This window comes from Triticum urartu, chromosome 4 (genome assembly GCF_003073215.2).
Source record: "Triticum urartu cultivar G1812 chromosome 4, Tu2.1, whole genome shotgun sequence".
NCBI lineage: Eukaryota > Viridiplantae > Streptophyta > Magnoliopsida > Poales > Poaceae > Triticum > Triticum urartu.
The window spans coordinates 144837801-144855261 of NC_053025.1; the positions used below are offsets into that span (position 1 = coordinate 144837801).

At 48.6% G+C, this 17461-nt stretch overlaps 2 protein-coding genes across 2 annotated transcripts; both read left to right on the plus strand.

The window, feature by feature from the left end:
- Positions 1–38: 38 nt before the first annotated feature.
- On the plus strand, positions 39–7145 carry LOC125551139 (protein HGV2-like). Its single transcript, XM_048714295.1, has 7 exons — positions 39–178; positions 218–452; positions 1463–1698; positions 2619–2828; positions 2908–2998; positions 6196–6433; positions 6558–7145. The coding sequence occupies exons 2-7, from the start codon at positions 232–234 to the stop codon at positions 6951–6953; spliced, it is 1392 nt and encodes a 463-aa protein (XP_048570252.1). The 5' UTR covers positions 39–178; positions 218–231; the 3' UTR covers positions 6954–7145.
- A 6856-nt stretch (positions 7146–14001) lies between these two features.
- LOC125553701 lies at positions 14002–16231 on the plus strand. The gene is made up of 2 exons (XM_048717442.1): positions 14002–15314; positions 15939–16231. Exons 1-2 carry the CDS (start codon positions 14225–14227, stop codon positions 15992–15994), a joined length of 1146 nt encoding a protein of 381 aa, XP_048573399.1. The 5' UTR covers positions 14002–14224; the 3' UTR covers positions 15995–16231.
- The last annotated feature ends 1230 nt before the right edge of the window (positions 16232–17461 follow it).

Sequence of the window (17461 nt, forward strand, 5' to 3'; positions counted from 1 at the left end):
CAAGACCAAATGAGTCCAAACTCCGAAAAGCTGCCCCCCCTGGCAGATGCCTCACGTCACCCAGAATTGGCGCTGCGTCTCCCCGAAACATTCCCCATTTCATTGCCCCTTCTCCCGCTCCCTCCCTCCCCACCACCCGCAGCTTTCGGCGCCGACAGGGAACGATACCCCCCCCCCCCCCCCCCCCCCCCCCCCCCCCCCCCCCCCCCCCCCCCCGCGCCGCCGCCGCCCATGGACTCCTCCTCCGATAACTTCGTGGCGCCGGTAGACGAGCGCCAGGACCCACCGCTCCCGAACCCTAGCGAGGAGGAGGCGGGCGGTGAGGAGAAAGAGGGGGGAGAGGAGAAAACCCTAGAGCGGGCGGAGGAGCTGTTTGACAAGGGGTCCAAGGCCATCGAGGAGGGGGACTTCGTCGTCGCCGTCGACTGCCTCAGCCGCGCCCTCGAGATCAGGTTAGGGTTCCTCCCACCCACCGATCCGACTCCTAGCCCGGCGGAAATTCCCCTATGGATGTATCGTGTGCTTAATGTTCATTTGTTTCATTGCTCTTCTGGTCTAGTTACTTCGGCGGTAGGTCTGTCGAGCTTTTGGTTTATGTAGTTTGGTGGGTGGGTTTACCAGGGTTTAAGAGATTCTACAGGAAGGTGATCACCAGTTGTGGTATTTACGTTTATGTGTTCAGCGGGGAGCGCAATGCGATGTGAGAGATGATTATTCGGTTCAATGAGCCTACTCTTATTTGGCAGCAATTATATGGATTTCCCCATTTTGTTGTGATGTGCCATGTGTGAGTTGCGATGGGAACATCTTCGGGAGTATGTATTATATCCATAAGAATGTCTATATGGCTCTCTAGCACTGGCTAGTGCTTCTGACCGGCACCATTAGTCATTGTAAACAAGCAACATTGCACATAGTTAGCACCTCGCGAGAACATTCACCTACTGGAAACTGATTAGATGTGTTCTGTAGATTCAGCTTGTACTTGCAGTGTTTTATATGTGGTTTGTTCTGTTGGTTGTTTTGCTTTGACCTGAGGCCCCTTGACTGTGAGGTTATGTTGGCAATTGGTGCTTGATGTGTGTACTAGGATGAACATTAAATCTAAGTGTAATTACTTGAGGCATAGGTGCTATCTTATTTGAGAAATGTGTACATGCCTCTTCAGTACTGGTTAGTTACGAATATTTACTGTTATATAATTTATTCATCCTACTTCAGAATTGTACTTCATAGGCTGTGCAAGCACCAATCAGTAGTGACCTTTTTATAAAAGACAGTCAACAGGGAGCATAATTAACACTTTGTGTCATCAAAATGGTTGATAGAACCATTATGGTGGTTAGCTCTGGTTGGTCTATTTCATCTCAGATTACGTTACCTTTCATGTTCTTATGCTGTACCCTTAATACCTTTACAATGATACACTGAAAAAAATATGGCTTTGTTGTCTTGTCACCAGGGTTGAACGTTATGGAGAACTTGCTTCAGAGTGTGCTAGCACGTATTATAAATATGGATGTGCCTTGCTATACAAATCACAGGAGGAGACCGATCCTTTGGGTAATGTTCCAAAGAGTGCACCAGATGAAGAACCAGCGAAGAGCATAACAAATAAAGATAGTGGAAACTCAAAGGCATCCAGCAGCAATGTCAAAGATGACGATCCATCTTCAGACAAAGGTGGTCTTGAAGAAGGTGTGTTGTTATTCCTTTGCCCAAGTAGATTCAGATGCAGTTATACACCAGAGGACGGACATTAATCTGGACATATTATTATATTAGTAACATTATGGTCATTATGATTTAAGACTTCTTTATATTCCTCTTGTTGTACCGACTGGAGACTATCCACAATTAGATGTTAATCAGTAATGAGCTCATGTGCTGCAAAATGCTGGGTCTTATTTGGAGGTATGTAGTGTTCATAGTTATTTCTTGAGTTCTCAACTTCTCATCCACTTCATTGAAGTGATTTTGTTAATTGATTAAACGTCTAAAACAAGTTTATGTTATAGATAGCAGGTGATTTCAGAGGTAGCAAAAATATATGCTTTGATTGCTCATTCAAAAGCTTGTTATGGATCAACAATATGTTGTGTGGCTGTCTGCCTGTCTTCTCCTTTTGTCAGATATTTTCCTTGCAGCTTTAAATATTTATGTCTGCCATTGTTGTTCATACACATGGATGACAATGCCAAATTAGACAGATATGGGCGCATCAAACTTTGAATGTGTTGCAGTTAGCCGTCTAAAATAGTGCACTTTGCATGGCCTTGGTTTTATGCTTTGTAAACTGCCTTTGGCCCTTCCTCAGTCCTTACTCTGTTTGTGTTCTATATTTGAAGTGGGTTGACCTCCGTCTCCGTGCTTATCTCATGGTTCTTGCAAGTTCCCTACTTCTGCAGTTGTGTGTTATGTAAGTTTTGCAAAATGTGAATATCGCTGTCTCACATTTCCATGAGAATTCTAGTTAGTTGCTCATGACTATATATATTGATAAAAAATGATCACATTATGCTGATTAATTCTATGTATGAATGTATATCATTGCTTTAGCTATATTGCTGCTTGCTCTTCTTCCTACCATGGTAAATACTGACATAGTCATTAATTAGGTCAAAACTCAAATGAGAAAGATCAGGAGGATGTAGATGGTGAGAGTGACAAGGATGGTGATGAGATGGCGGGAGAAGAAGATGATTCTGATTTGGATCTAGCCTGGAAAATGTTAGATATTGCAAGGGCAATAGTGGAGAAGAACCCAGACAACACTATGGAGAAAGTGAATATCTTTTCTGCTCTAGCTGAAGTCTCCATGGAAAGAGGTAACCTCTGTTATCTTAGTTATTCCTGCAATAAACTAGTGTGTGGTCTTGATACTCATGGCCCTACATTTGTTTGCAGAGGACATAGACAACTCACTTGGTGACTACTTCAAAGCTTTGGCCATCTTGGAGCATTTGGTTGAGCCTGACCATCGTCGAATTGTTGAACTGTATCCTCCTTGCGGTAATAATAATGTCATTGTATGCCATGTAGTGGTATGATGCAGCGGCATACTTGGTTTTACTGGTGCGTATTTTATTAGCTGAAGATTTATGTGGCTGAAGTTATCATTATTATTTTCTTATCCATGGATGATGTGGGTCTTCGCATTTGACTCGACGAGTGCGAAGGGTAAGGAAGCTAGCCGAGCCTAGGAGGATTCGCTTAGGTTGCTGGAACGTAGGGTCTCTGACAGGGAAGCTTCGGGAGCTAGTTGATGTAGTGGTGAGGAGAGGTGTTGATATCCTTTGCGTCCAAGAAACCAAATGGAGAGGACAGAAGGTGAAGGAGGTGGAGGATGCCGGCTTCCAAGCTGTGGTACACAGGGACGGCTGCAAACAGAAATGGAGTGGTAGACGTCAAGAGACGTGGGGACCGGATTATCCTGGTCAAGCTGGTAGTTGAGGACTTGGTTCTCAATGTTATCAGCGCGTATGCCCCGCAAGTAGGCCACAATGAGAACACCAGGAGGGAGTTCTGGGAAGGCCTGGAAGACATGGTTACCGATTGGTGAGAAGCTCTTCATAGGAGGAGACCTCAATGGCCACGTGGGTACATCTAACACAGGTTTTGAAGGGGCGCACGGGGGCTTTGGCTATGGCATCAGGAATCAAGAAGGAGAAGATGTCTTAAGCTTTGCTCTAGCCTACAACATGATTGTAGCTAACACCCTCTTTAGAAAGAGAGAATCACATCTGGTGACTTTTAGTAGTGGCCAACACTCTAGCCAGATTGATTTCATCCTCTCGAGAAGAGAAGATAGGCGTGCGTGCCTAGACTGTAAGGTGATACCTGGAGAGAGTGTTGTACCCCAGCATAAGCTGGTGGTTGCTGACTTCCGCTTTCGGATTCGTGTCCAGCAGGATAAGCGTGCCAAAGTCGCTAGAACGAAGTGGTGGAAGCTCAAGGGGGAGGTAGCTCTAGCGTTCAAGGAGAGGGTCATTAAGGAGGGCCCTTGGGAGGGAGGAGGAGATGCGAACAATGTGTGGACGAAGATGGCGACTTGCATTCGTAAGGTGGCCTCGGAGGAGCTTGGAGTGTCCAGGGGAAGGAGAAGCGAAGATAAGGATACCTGGTGGTGGAATGATGATGTCCAGAAGGCGATTAAAGAGAAGAAAGATTGCTTCAAACGCCTATACCTGGATAGGAGTGCAGACAACATATAGAAGTACAAGATGGTGAAGAAGGCCGCAAAGCGAGCTGTTGGTGAAGCAAGGGGTCGGGCATATGAGGACCTCTACCAACGGTTAGGCACGAAGGAAGGTGAAAGGGACATCTATAAGATGGCCAAGATCCGAAAGAGGAAGACGAGGGATATTGGCCAAGTCAAATGCATCAAGGACGGAGCAGGCCAACTCTTGGTGAAGGACGAGGAGATTAAGCATAGATGGCGGGAGTACTTCGACAAGCTGTTCAATGGGGAGAATGAGAGTTCTACCATTGAACTGGACGACTCCTTTGATGAGACCAGCATGCGTTTTGTGCGGCGAATCCAGGAGTCTGAGGTCAAGGAGGCTTTAAAAAGGATGAAAGGAGGCAAGGCGATGGGCCCTGATTGTATCCCCATTGAGGTGTGGAAAGGTCTCGGGGACATAGCGATAGTATGGCTAACCAAGCTTTTCAACCTCATTTTTCGGGCAAACAAGATGCCAGAAGAATGGAGACGGAGTATATTAGTACCAATCTTCAAGAACAAGGGGGATGTTCAGAGTTGTACTAATTACCGTGGAATTAAGCTGATGAGCCATACAATGAAGCTATGGGAGAGAGTCATTGAGCACCGCTTAAGAAGAATGACAAGCGTGACCAAAAATCAGTTTGGTTTCATGCCTGGGAGGTCGACCATGGAAGCCATTTTCTTGGTACGACAACTTATGGAGAGATATAGGGAGCAAAAGAAGGACTTGCATATGGTGTTCATTGACTTGGAGAAGGCCTATGATAAGATACCGCGGAATGTCATGTGGTGGGCCTTGGAGAAACACAAAGTCCGAGCAAAGTACATTACCCTCATCAAGGACATGTACGATAATGTTGTGACAAGTGTTCGAACAAGTGATGTCGACACTGATGACTTCCCGATTAAGATAGGACTGCATCAGGGGTCAGCTTTGAGCCCTTATCTTTTTGCATTGGTGATGGATGAGGTCACAAGGGATATACAAGGAGATATCCCATGGTGTATGCTCTTTGCGGATGATGTGGTGCTAGTTGACGATAGTCGGACGGGGGTAAATAGGAAGTTAGAGTTATGGAGACAAACCTTGGAGTCGAAAGGGTTTAGGCTTAGTAGAACTAAAACCGAGTACATGATGTGCGGTTTCAGTACTACTAGGTGTGAGGAGGAGGTTAGCCTTGATGGCCAGGTGGTACCTCAGAAGGACACCTTTCGGTATTTGGGGTCAATGCTGCAGGAGGATGGGGGTATTGATGAAGATGTGAACCATCGAATCAAAGCCGGATGGATGAAGTGGCGCCAAGCTTCTGGCATTCTCTGTGACAAGAGAGTGCCACAAAAGCTAAAAGGCAAGTTCTACAGGACGGCGGTTCGACCCGCAATGTTGTATGGCGCTGAGTGTTGGCCGACTAAAAGGCGACATGTTCAACAGTTAGGTGTGGCGGAGATGCGTATGTTGAGATGGATGTGTGGCCACACGAGGAAGGATCGAGTCCGGAATGATGATATACGAGATAGAGTTGGGGTAGCACCAATTGAAGAGAAGCTTGTCCAACATCGTCTGAGATGGTTTGGGCATATTCAGCGCAGGCCTCCAGAAGCTCCGGTGCATAGTGGACGGCTAAAGGATTGGAGTATCACCAAAGAGCTAGCTATGGACAGGGGTGCGTGGAAGCTTGCTATCCATGTGCCAGAGCCATGAGTTGGTTGCGAGATCTTATGGGTTTCACCTCTAGCCTACCCCAACTTGTTTGGGACTAAAGGCTTTGTTGTTGTTGTTGTTGTTGTTGATGGATGATGTGGGTAATTCTACTGATTTGAATGTCTCACGGGTACCTTTTCACTTACGTAAATGCACATGCAAGTCTAATGTGGCTATTAACTGTGACCAGAGGAAAATATCAGTTATATAATACTGTTATCTTGTAGACTATTGTTCTTTCTTTGCTAATTTCCTTAATCAGTGCTAGACACTTCCGCATTTGTTTGGTCTATGAGTTGGCATCTAAGATTGCAGATGCGATCCCATATTGTGCAAAGGCTGTTTCATTGTGCAAGTCACGTTTAGAGAGCCTGAAAAAAGCGAAGGAAACCTTGTTGGCTGATAAAGGTGACAGTGCATCTACTGCTGATGGAGACTCAAAGAAATTGTCTATTGAAGATGAGCTGGAGGTTGTTACTGGTATATTGCCTGACCTTGAGAAGAAGGTAACTAAACTAGATTCCTTCATCTTATCAACTTTATTCTCGTCTTCAGCCTATTGATGTCTGAGTGAAAATGTTTATGTTTATCATAATGAGCAATGAGATATCTGAACTGTTTTTGGTTCAGCTTGAAGACCTGGAGCAAGCAATGGCAACCCCAAGCTCTGAAATAGAGGAGATTATGAAAAGCATTGCCGCAAAGGCAGGGTTTATGCAGAAGGCTGGCAATGCTGTGGCGCCAAGAGCTGCATCTTTGACTTCTTCACAAATGGGTGGAGTAAACAATGGCTTTGACTCCCCAACGATGTCTACAGCAGCAACATCTGGAAGCACTGGAAGTACTGTTACCGACCTCGGTGTTGTAGGCAGAGGCATCAAGCGAGCTAATATCAAGCCTATTTCTGCTGAGCCTTGTTCGAAGAGACTGGCAGCAGATGATTCACTGTCTGTGAAATGCGACAGCAGCAACAACTCAGATGTTCACCCCACGGTGCAAGATGGCGAGGGTTCCGTATCAAAGTAGAGTTCATTTTCGTTCGCCCTACATGGTGTTAGTAACTTGCTGGAATCTGTGAGCTCCATATTTGGCCCTGTTTAGCTTCATGCAAACTTAGTCGTTAAAATGTTTGTGAATTGTGGGAACCATCTTCTCTTAAGTTGTACTAGTAACTTGAACTGGTGATAAGTTTATCAAGCGTGACAGTTGTTTGGTGTCTGATGCGTGTAAGGTGATTTGTGCTTTTCCAAATGCGTGTTTGTACTTACGTGATCTTGTATTTTTAGTGGTTGCTCTGTGTCATAATCTCTTGTGCCGCAGCTGAGCAAGGCTATCTTGGCACGTTTCACTGGTTATTTGATCTGTGTTGTGTACTGAATAACTTTACACTTCGCATGCTTTGCTGCCGATGTTGAGCGGTATAGCGATATGCATTGCAAGCCGGCCAGGCTGAGCTGCCATCGCCACACTGATGCACAGCGGCTACTGCATGTCTCGTCTGGCATGGTTAAACAGAGCTAACCAAAAGAAAAGTGAAAACAAGATACCATCGTTCTAGAAAAATGAGTTCACATTTCCTTGGGAGACATCTACATCTACGGAGGAATTTTTTCTTTTTTTGGGTGTGTGGATCGACACACATGGAGGAATCTTAGAGTTTAGTACTCTATTTTCGTGTTTCCTTGTATATTCTCCGTGCATGTATACATATAGGATCTTGGGCTGCAAAGTATATTTGCTAGTGGCATCAAGGAACCCGTTTTGGCTAAGCTGGCGGGGCTAGAGTCTGCTCGTTTTCCTGGTGCCCGCACCACGGACGGTAGCGTAGCGTGTCTGAAGCGGACTCGTAGTCCCGATCCATCATCATATATACGTACTGGTCACCCCCGATCATGGTTGCAAGGAAATCATATAGTCTAGGTATTCCAAGAAGAAGATCTGGCATGCCAAGAAATCCGTTCTCGTCGGGCCTCCGACACGGCGACGCCGATGCCGCGCAAGCGCAATCGAAGCCAATCATCACCCCGACGACGGATCCTGAACGCATCGACAAATCGCTCTTGCCGCTAAAGAAGAGGGCGACGAGCGACAGTAGCGACCGCGAGGATTCTTGTTTCCTAGTCCCACTTCCACCCAAGAAGAGACGGGTAGATGCCCGCCTAATTCCACTTCAGAGCCACCTGGACCTACTATACCAGACGGTGACAGAAGTTGGCACCAGCGCGTCCAGTCCCGACGCGACCACGTCCCAACACCAGAGACTCACGAGCGGCGGCGACGAGCAACCCTTACACGTGACGCGGCCGAGGCGACCAGCGGCGCGCGACGGCGCATACGTGACCATGGAGGAAGACGAGACGGCACCAGCCAAGAATAAGAAGAAGAGGAAGAAGACGAATAGGAACAGGGATCGAAAGAAGAAATCGCTGCCGGCGCGGGTCGCCGCCCCGCCGCCGCTGCGCCTCGGCACGGGGCTGACGCAGCACCTCGAGACGCTCGGCGCCACGGCTCCGCAGTTCGTCTGCGTCAAGAACCTACAGAAGAGCGACGTGGACCTCAACCAGAACCGCCTCCTCTTCTCGTGCAAGCGCGCCTCCATCGAGCGCCACCCCATCACCGGCCTCCTCTCCCACAAGGAGACCTACCTTGTCCATGAGTGCAAGGACGGCCTGCGCGTCACCGCCTTCGACGACCACGGCAACGAGTTCGGCTTCAAGCTCCGGTACCTCCGCTCCAACGGCGCCTACCGCTTCATCGGCGACTGGGGCGACTTCGTGACGGAGCACGGGATGCAGATCCATGTTGACGTCCAGCTGTGGGCGTTCCGGTCACCGAGCTTGCCCGTGCAGCCCAAGTTGCCCGACAAAGACAAGCAGCGGAGACTCGACGGACTCCAGGCTCACCCTGACGGCGCCCTCGGCCTTCTCCTTCTCTTCCAAGTACGGCACCACGACGCAAGAAACGTCCACCACGCCGAGGAAGAAAAAGAGCGTGCGCCGGCGCCGCGGCCGGTCCATGAGACCAAGAGGAAGGCATCGGCGCGACAAGACAACCTCCCGGATCCGCATGTGAGTCAGAATATCACGTCGGAAGACATGGTTACGGCGGTTGGGAAGGAGATGGCGGATGCCTTGATGGGGCTCTTGATGCTCCGCTCCATTTGCCTCCGTTCCAAAACAGATCCTTGCTTGTTAGGACAACATTTTGACCCTAATTTTACTTTATCTACTAGCTAAATGGCCGTACCTTGCTACAGATTATGAGGTAAAGAGAAATACTTTACTACTCTGCTTCGTCCCATGATATAAGAGCTTGAAAAACATTTATATATTATAAGACTGAAGAAGTATTATATAAGTATCGTATATATGTGATGGAATGAGTCAAACATTTTTATGTCAAATTAACAACAATACCATTGATGACTATAGTTCTTGGAGGCATACTTTTATATGGAAGAAAGACGCCGATAAGTGCCACACGTGTGGGCATTAGGGAGTCCGCCCACACATTTTGTGTGGTGTATAAGAGGAACAGCCCACACACCTACGTGTGGGCAAAACAATTAGGCCCACACGCCTCTTTTTTTCCCTCCCGATCCTTCTCACACGCGTGTGTGTGGACGAAGTTGATAACGGCCACACGCCTGTATGTCAGGCCTCGTACCACCTGGCCCCGCACGCCACGCGTGACGGTCACCGCGCGCCCGCAGTTGCCATGGTCCAGACCCTCGTCCATGTTCGTTTAATTGCAGTTGCCATGTCGCTGAACTACGGTTGCCATGTCGGACAACTGCAGTTGCCATGGTTGCTCAACTGCAGTTGCCATGTATGGTCTGATCTAATGTAGTTGCCATGATTTCATAACTTTAGGAGTTGCCACATACTAACACTAGGCAGTTGAGAGAGTTGCCATGTGCTCACAAGCATGCTAGGGCAGTTGCCATGTAAAAAGGAAGAGTTGCCATCTGCTTACGTGCACGTTAGGGAAGTTGCCATATACATGCACGTTAGGGCAGTTGCCATGTACCATGCAAAAACATATGGCAACTCGGTAAAAGAGAGTTGTCATCTGCTTACGTGCACACTAGGCAGTTGCCGTGTACCCTGCAAAACACATGACAAACTCGGGTAAAAAAAGAGAGTTGCCACCTGCATATAAAAGCACACTAGGGGCAGTTGCCATGTGCAGTGCAAAAACACATGGCAACTAGCAGCTTGGGTGTGGGAGAGGAGAAGGGCGTGTGGGCAAGATGCCAAATGCCCACACACTAGCCCTTGTGTGTGCGTGCAAAGTGACGTGTGGGCGAACTGCTGAACGCCCACACACCAGCCCCTCCTGTGTGGTGAACGGCCGTATGGGCGACCGGCTGAACGCCCACACACCAGGCCAGTCCTACATGGCACTAGAAACATGCCAAGATTCGTGCGCTCACGAACGGACGCGGATCTACGTGTGTGGGCGAGATGCAAACGCCCACACGTGTGGACGTTAACATTTCCGTAGAAGAAGCTCTAAGCACCACAGGTCACCCCATGACTCGAACTCAAATGAGTTAGATAAAACAATAAGGTGACACCCTATTCTCTTCATGGTGATCTAGAGTTCTGCCGTTGATCTTCAGTGCACATTGATCCAACCCTCGCGAGGCTCATTGTACAAGGCGCTACAATAAAATGACTAGCCGGGCCAACTTAGAGCATCTACAACATCCGAGCTCATATATGTTCGTGGACGGTGTCAGGCACGTCATCATTTCTTCTTTTCCATAACCACACTCCCCATATTCAAATATCCATATAAATGTAAGTGCACCATGAATAAACGATACAAAGTAAACGACAATTCATTACATGACAAAATAAAATTCAGTAATTCATACATGGATAAACGATACACGAATGAACAAAGACGTTAATTGTTGCGATTACTGATGACCTTCATGCGGAGAAGCCACTTCTTGCCTTCATCATTCAAGAGGTTTATGTCCTGCAGCATGATCCTCGACTCCTTCGTTTCTGTTGCAAGTCTCAACTTGTCTCTCTCAAGATCAAATTCCTTGCATTATCGCAGCTTCTCTTGCCTCTTCAATTCTATTTTGTTATTCTCCAAGTGCAACCTCTCCGGGCCGAACTCCATCTTCTTCCTTTGCACATCTATGAACATCTTGTACCTTTCCTCCTTCATCTTCTTGGTGAAAAAAAATGCCGGTCCAAGTGGCGGACATTTTGCTTACCGCGCCATCACGGGCGATCCTCTCCTTCTTCCACTTGTTTCCCTTCACATGCCGATTTTTATTTGGCATGGCTGCTTATATGTTTGCCCCACCAATTTCTTCTTCCTCCTCTAGTCCAATTGATTGAGCATAGCTAGACCCATAGGTTTTCTTCGTCTTCTTCATGACACTTCTAATCTCCTCGAGAACAGTTTGCCACTTAGGTTTCCCGTTCAATTTCATCCAACAATGTGACATTGCGAATGGCTTGTTCTCGTCTTGATGGTACAAAGCCGCTGCCTAAGTTGTATGGGTTTGAACTCTAATGTCGCTTTGGTTCCGGTCAACAACTTGTATGAGAAAACCAACAAATTTGCTCACATTCTCTTGGATGATGGACCATCTATGTTGGTGAGAGCACGGGCAACGGTTGGTATTGATTGGGTGTGGTTTCACATAATGTTTTTACTCATGATAAAGTTTGTGATTTTTTCCCAATATTTCTCGCCTTTTTGCTCAGTTCACATATTGGATCCACACTAGTGTTCAACCAACTGTCACACAATAAAACATCTTCAAATTGTTGAATGTCGGACCTCTTGGCTTCACTACCTTCTTTCTTTTTGTGCATTACGTTTGCCCAACTTCAAATGTCGAGGAATTGATTTCCCCCATGTTAAATTGTAAAGGCTCTTGACCACCATTTATCATGTTATTCAAAATTTGTTCCTACAATTTGCATCGTAATTTAACTATCATTCTACAAGTTTGATCTAATGGTATGTGGAACAAATAAATCTTGGAATGCAAATGTCAGAGAGGCAAAGATTGTATCAGGTCTTGTTCCGTCGAACAACATGTGGGCATGCCCGGAGCCGACACTGGCAGACGTCGCCCGATGCCTTTGGAGTTGCAGCGAGTCGGCCATCGTGGTCACGTTCGTGGAGTCTCCCGTAAAGCTCAAATCCGGGATGCCCGTCCACTAGGAGGGCGAAATGGAGTCGCGCTCGCCCGACAAGTTGTTTTTCCTCGCGGCCATGACAGACAGATTGGCATGTGTCGCCACACCGCTCGTGCCAAAGCCCATGCCTCATCACCGACCATATTCGTAGTTGCGTTCACCGCCACTTCACGCTCACGCTGCCTTCGCCGACGCTCCTTCCAGGCAAGGTTCTCCGCCTTGCAAGGAACCGCCACGCCGGGGAGCCTGACCGATTTCGCCGATGCATCATCCGTGACAATGGTGGCGGACAGGGTTGTCGGTGACAACATTAGCGACGACGGACGAGGACGACGACACGAACGACAAGCAAGGAGGGGTGGGCGGCTGCGTGGAGGCGGGAAATGGAGGATGGAGCCGGGAGGAGGGTGGTCGAAGTGATGGACTAGTCAATTTTGAGAGGATTTGGGATGAGTCGGCTTGTCAGAGCCGCGTGGTGGGCGCGTCCGCATGTCCCCATATCCGCCCCGAATATGGGCTGGGTATTAGTGATGTCGGTCAGTCCAAGCGTTTGGCCCGAATTTGCCAAGTTCAATTGAATGATTGTTTTCTATCCGGATAGTGACTGGGCAAGCCGCCTGGGCGCTTACAATGGATATGTGGGCTCTAGTTGTAGATGCTCTAAGAGCATCTCTAGCTGCGCCCCCAGGAACGCCCCCAAGCCATTTTTCTAGAGCCGACGGCAAAAATCCTCCCACTCACTTCCCCAAAGCCTTACTTTTGCCGGATTTAAAGAAAAACGATGCCGGCAAACCCACCCAAACCCAGCCCCCCGGGGGAAGCTGGGCGTGCCGGCGGTTACTTTTTCTCGCCGTTGGCCCACTCTCAGTCCCCCACCTCCCTCTCTCCTCCCTTTTCATCTGGGCCCCACCCACGTGCCCACACCCTCTCTCCTCTCTTTTGCTCTCTCCTCTCCCATGCCCCCCTCTCTCGAGCGCGCCAACGAGGCAACGAGGCCAGCGTCCGGCGTGCGGGGCAGCGAGGTCGCGTGGCCGGCGTCCGGCGTGCTTGACGAGGTCGCCTTGGGCGGATGCTTCGCAGGCTCGCCGGCGTGAGGGGGCGCCCAGGTGCATCTCCACGCCCTGCTTCCTCCTCGACGAGCACTCACGCCGCACCCTGCTTCCTCCCCGCCACCTCGACGCCCGGCCGCGCGCGCCCTGCCGCGGAGCCACCGCTGGGCTTCACGAACACGCCGGAGGACGGCCTCCTGCAAGCTGCAGCAGGGGAGCTGGGCCGCGCGGAGAGCAGGAGAAGCACACGGGCGCAGCTCCAGCGGTGGCTCTTCCTCTTGGTCAGCCGCGCATGGAGGTGGCGGTGGAGTCGCAGGTGTGGTCGCCGCGGGCGCCGAGGAGGACGAGCTGCTGTGCGACGCTATCATGCCGAGGGAGCGCGCGGCGGCGAAGACGGCGAGTCCGGAGTCCGGGTTGACGTGGACGACGTAGACGCGGGACTCCATCATGGTGACCCGCACGAGTAGGTCGGCGATGGCGGCCGCGTCGGCGTCCGGAGGGAAGGGCGCCTTGAAGGAGACCTTGGCGCGTTGGGCCTCGAGCGCGTCGCCGAGGGCGTCGACACCGCCGCAGCCGTAGTCGTTGTCGACGTAGATGACGGTGACCTCTCTCCAGCCATAGTAGGTGATGATGTCGGCAACGACGACCATCTGGGAGGAGTCGCCTGCGCTGGGAGGGCGTCGACGGCTGGAAAATTTGTCGTTCCCAGAACAAAAAATTCGCCGGTGCCTCCCAGGAGGCGGAAAAAACACCTCCTGGGGACACAACGGCTGAAGATGCTCTAAAATCCTTCAGAATCTTGGTGCGAGGTATGCCAAGGCCTACATCATCATGTTCTTCTTTGGTAAGTCAACTAGTATCATTACTTTGGTTATTTAAAATAGATACGGATTCTACTGCAATTTTGGTATATACAGTATAATCAATTAACAACAAAATCAAAATGGATGGTAAATTATGATGGTTATTAGGTATAAAATATGTTTACCCTACTTTTTATACACAAACCCAATCCCAGGTGGAGACTACCAAAAGCCCTCGGCTCCATCGCGCGACAAGCGCATCTGCGACCATGTCGGCGTCGTCGCTAATGGAAGACCTCGTGGAGCAAATCCTTGTCCGCCTCCCGCCGGAAGATCCCGCGTGCCTCGTGCGCGCGTCGCTCGTCTGCAAACCCTGGCGTCGCCTCGTCGCCGGCCCCGCCTTCCGCCGCCGGTACCGCGAGTTCCACCGGAGACCTCACCTGCTGGGCGTCCTCCAAATCCTGCAAGGCGATGAACCTTACTACTCCCGATTCGTCCCCACCTCCGTCTTTCACGTTGTGGATCCCGTCCTTCCATGTTGGTTGGTTGTCGACTGCCGCCACGGCCGGGCCCTCTTCGCCACCACAAACCCGCGCATCGAGGGGACCTTGGGCCTCGTCGTCTGGGAACCCATGATGGACGACCAACGCCGTGTTCCGCAGCCCTCGCCGGAGCCGGAGGACTACGTCGACTACGCAGCGGCGGTGCTCTGTGCCGCGGAAGGCTGCGACCACTGCGGCTGCGAGGGTGGGCCCTTTCGTGTGGCCTTCGTATCCACCGACAAGGGGAAGGGGGTGACCTCCGCCCGCCTGTACTCGTCGGAGACTGGCGCGTGGAACGACATCACCTCTCTTCATCACCCCGAGGCCAATGCCCACTTTGCGGCTAGCGTCCATGTGGGAGACGCGCTCTACTTCCGCGGCATCGAGAATTACACCATCGAGTATCAACTTACGACAGCCCGCCTGTACGTGTTGGAGGCGCTGGCCAAGTGTAATGGGAGGCTCGTGACAATGGAGGACGGTGGCCTGGGGTTCGCCGCTGTGGATAACACCATCATAACCCTGTGGGCAAGGGAGACTGGCTCTGGCGCCGGGGGAGCAGAGATATGGACGCAACGCAGGGTAATCGATCTCAAGACGCTGCTTTCTGGAGATGCCCTCTCACACTCAATTAACGGAATCAAATACTATAGTTGGATTCCCGTTGTATCTGTGGTCGGCTTTGCTGAGGGCACTGATACCATTTTTGTTGGCACCGTTGCTTGCGTCTACATGATTGAACTCAAGTCAGGCCGGGTCAGGAAGGTGCTCGATGACTTTGGGAGAGTCTGCGCCTACATGAGCTTCTACATTCCAGGTATCCCGCCTTGATTTTTCAGTTGGCACTTACATTTTCAATCAAAGTAGTATATCACTTTCTAAGTCGTAACGATATGGATGCATGGCTTCTCATACACTAGAATTTCTTTGACGGTGATATTTGTGCTCAAGAAACAAAGGGTTTATTTCCCATCCGGAATAGTAGCAAGTTTGTCTTCTCTTAATGATTTTGTGCATGTGTGGGCAAAGCTGCTGCCGATAGGTTATCTTCTATATCTAAATAGCAAGCTTCCGTTAACCTATTTCGCTCGACATGCAAGCGTGACACCTCATCAAGCAACATGCATTAGAAAATGGCCACCTCAACATTCAATGAGTCATAGAAAAAGGTTCATCTCAACATGCAAACATGCATGATATTTTACAAAAGTACAATAATCAAACACAATAAATCATATATATATTTTTAGTTTTAGCTCTTATATTGTTTCTCCTAATATTCTCATTCCATAAAATCAATATCATTGAAATATATTGTAAATATTCCCGCAACAGCGTGCGGAGCATCATCTAGTTATTAATGTTTTGGAGAGTTAGACTTGTTGGCCTTTAGTCGATGGTAAGCAGCTTTTTTTATTTCTGAATTCTTGTATTTCTGCAGACATGGAAGTAGCTTCTACAGCTGAGGGGCCAAAAGAGTGTGTTTTAAATCTATGACAAACTCTATATGCTGGAGCAGGGCTTCTTCATCAAGGTGGAACTGTGGAAGTGACTTGTAGTGATTTCATACATAGCCTAAGTGGTGCATTGTGGTACATGACTTTATATAGGACCTGCAAGTCCACTTTTTATTGCTGTTCTTCACTTGGCCTTCTGGCCTTATGGGACTTTGTTAATGGCTTGTTTCCCTCAAATCGTTAGCTTTGCCTCTTGGTGTCAAGTTTCACTATGGCTTCACTATAAGGGATTGCAGATCAGCATAATATATACTAGATGGATACACGTACTTCGCCGCGCCGGGAACCGTTGCCTTGGATTGCTAACTGGTAGTGCCTTGTAACAACATATGTTTTTTTTCCTTGCAGAACAATATATAAATTATTATGTTGTGATGTTCAAACAAAAAATTAAGTAGCACTATAAGCATGGTACATTAGGTTGTAAATTTAGTATTGCAGGCAACATAATTTTCTTCTGATAACATCTAATGATCTGCCAACACCATATACATAAGCAAGCATGGAAGGCACCACACTTACAAATCAATGAAATACAAGCAGTAATTTGATGGGCTACACATCTTTTTATCACGTATACTTCATTCATTCACAAATATAAGATGTTCTAACTTTTTTTTTCTAAATCAGGCATATATAGACACGTTGTGTGTTTCACTTATTTTTGTCGTATATAGTCCATATTAAAATATTCAAAACATCATATATATATATATGTGTGAATGGAGGGAGTAGATAATACATCACAAAGGTAAATTGACTTCAATAAAATAAATACGTACACAAGACACCATCTGTGCCAGCTACTGCTCTGGGCGTGGGCCTTCGGGGCGCAACGTACATCGTCGCCGGCACTCTCTCAACAATTCTTTCTCTAGGTCTGCCCAGGCCCTGCCATCCACTTGCTGACTTTCTCTTGCGCAATGGGTGGGGGTAAGTTGGTTTGTGTTGTCTTTGGGTCTTGGTCATGTTGTAGAGGTCTTCGGTGTTGGTTGTGACGCGGCTTGGTTGCTCTATGGTTTGCTTCATTGTCATTGGCATGAGGTTGGTCTAGGTGATGCATGTCATATAGTACGCGTGGTGTGTGCGGCTTCTAATTCTAGTGATTAGCGTTGTAATGGCCGAAAAGCGTTGTACCCGGCTTCTTGCCGCTTCTTTCACATAGAACACTTTAGACAGGTAAATTCTTTGCTCGCGAATGCACTCACTAACTCTAACCGACTACTCTTACAATTCAAGTGTCCTATCATGGCGGTTTATATTTCATGTAAAAACAAGGATACATCGTTCGATAAAACATCCACTAGAAGCCCTGGAGGCTCGATCTTCCAAACAATAGTTCGAGACGTCTCCGAGTTCCTAGCCAAAACATCTGCTGCCATATTGGCTTCCCTAGGACAATGATTAAATACTATAAAACTAAAATTACGAGCTAAGAAAGAGCACT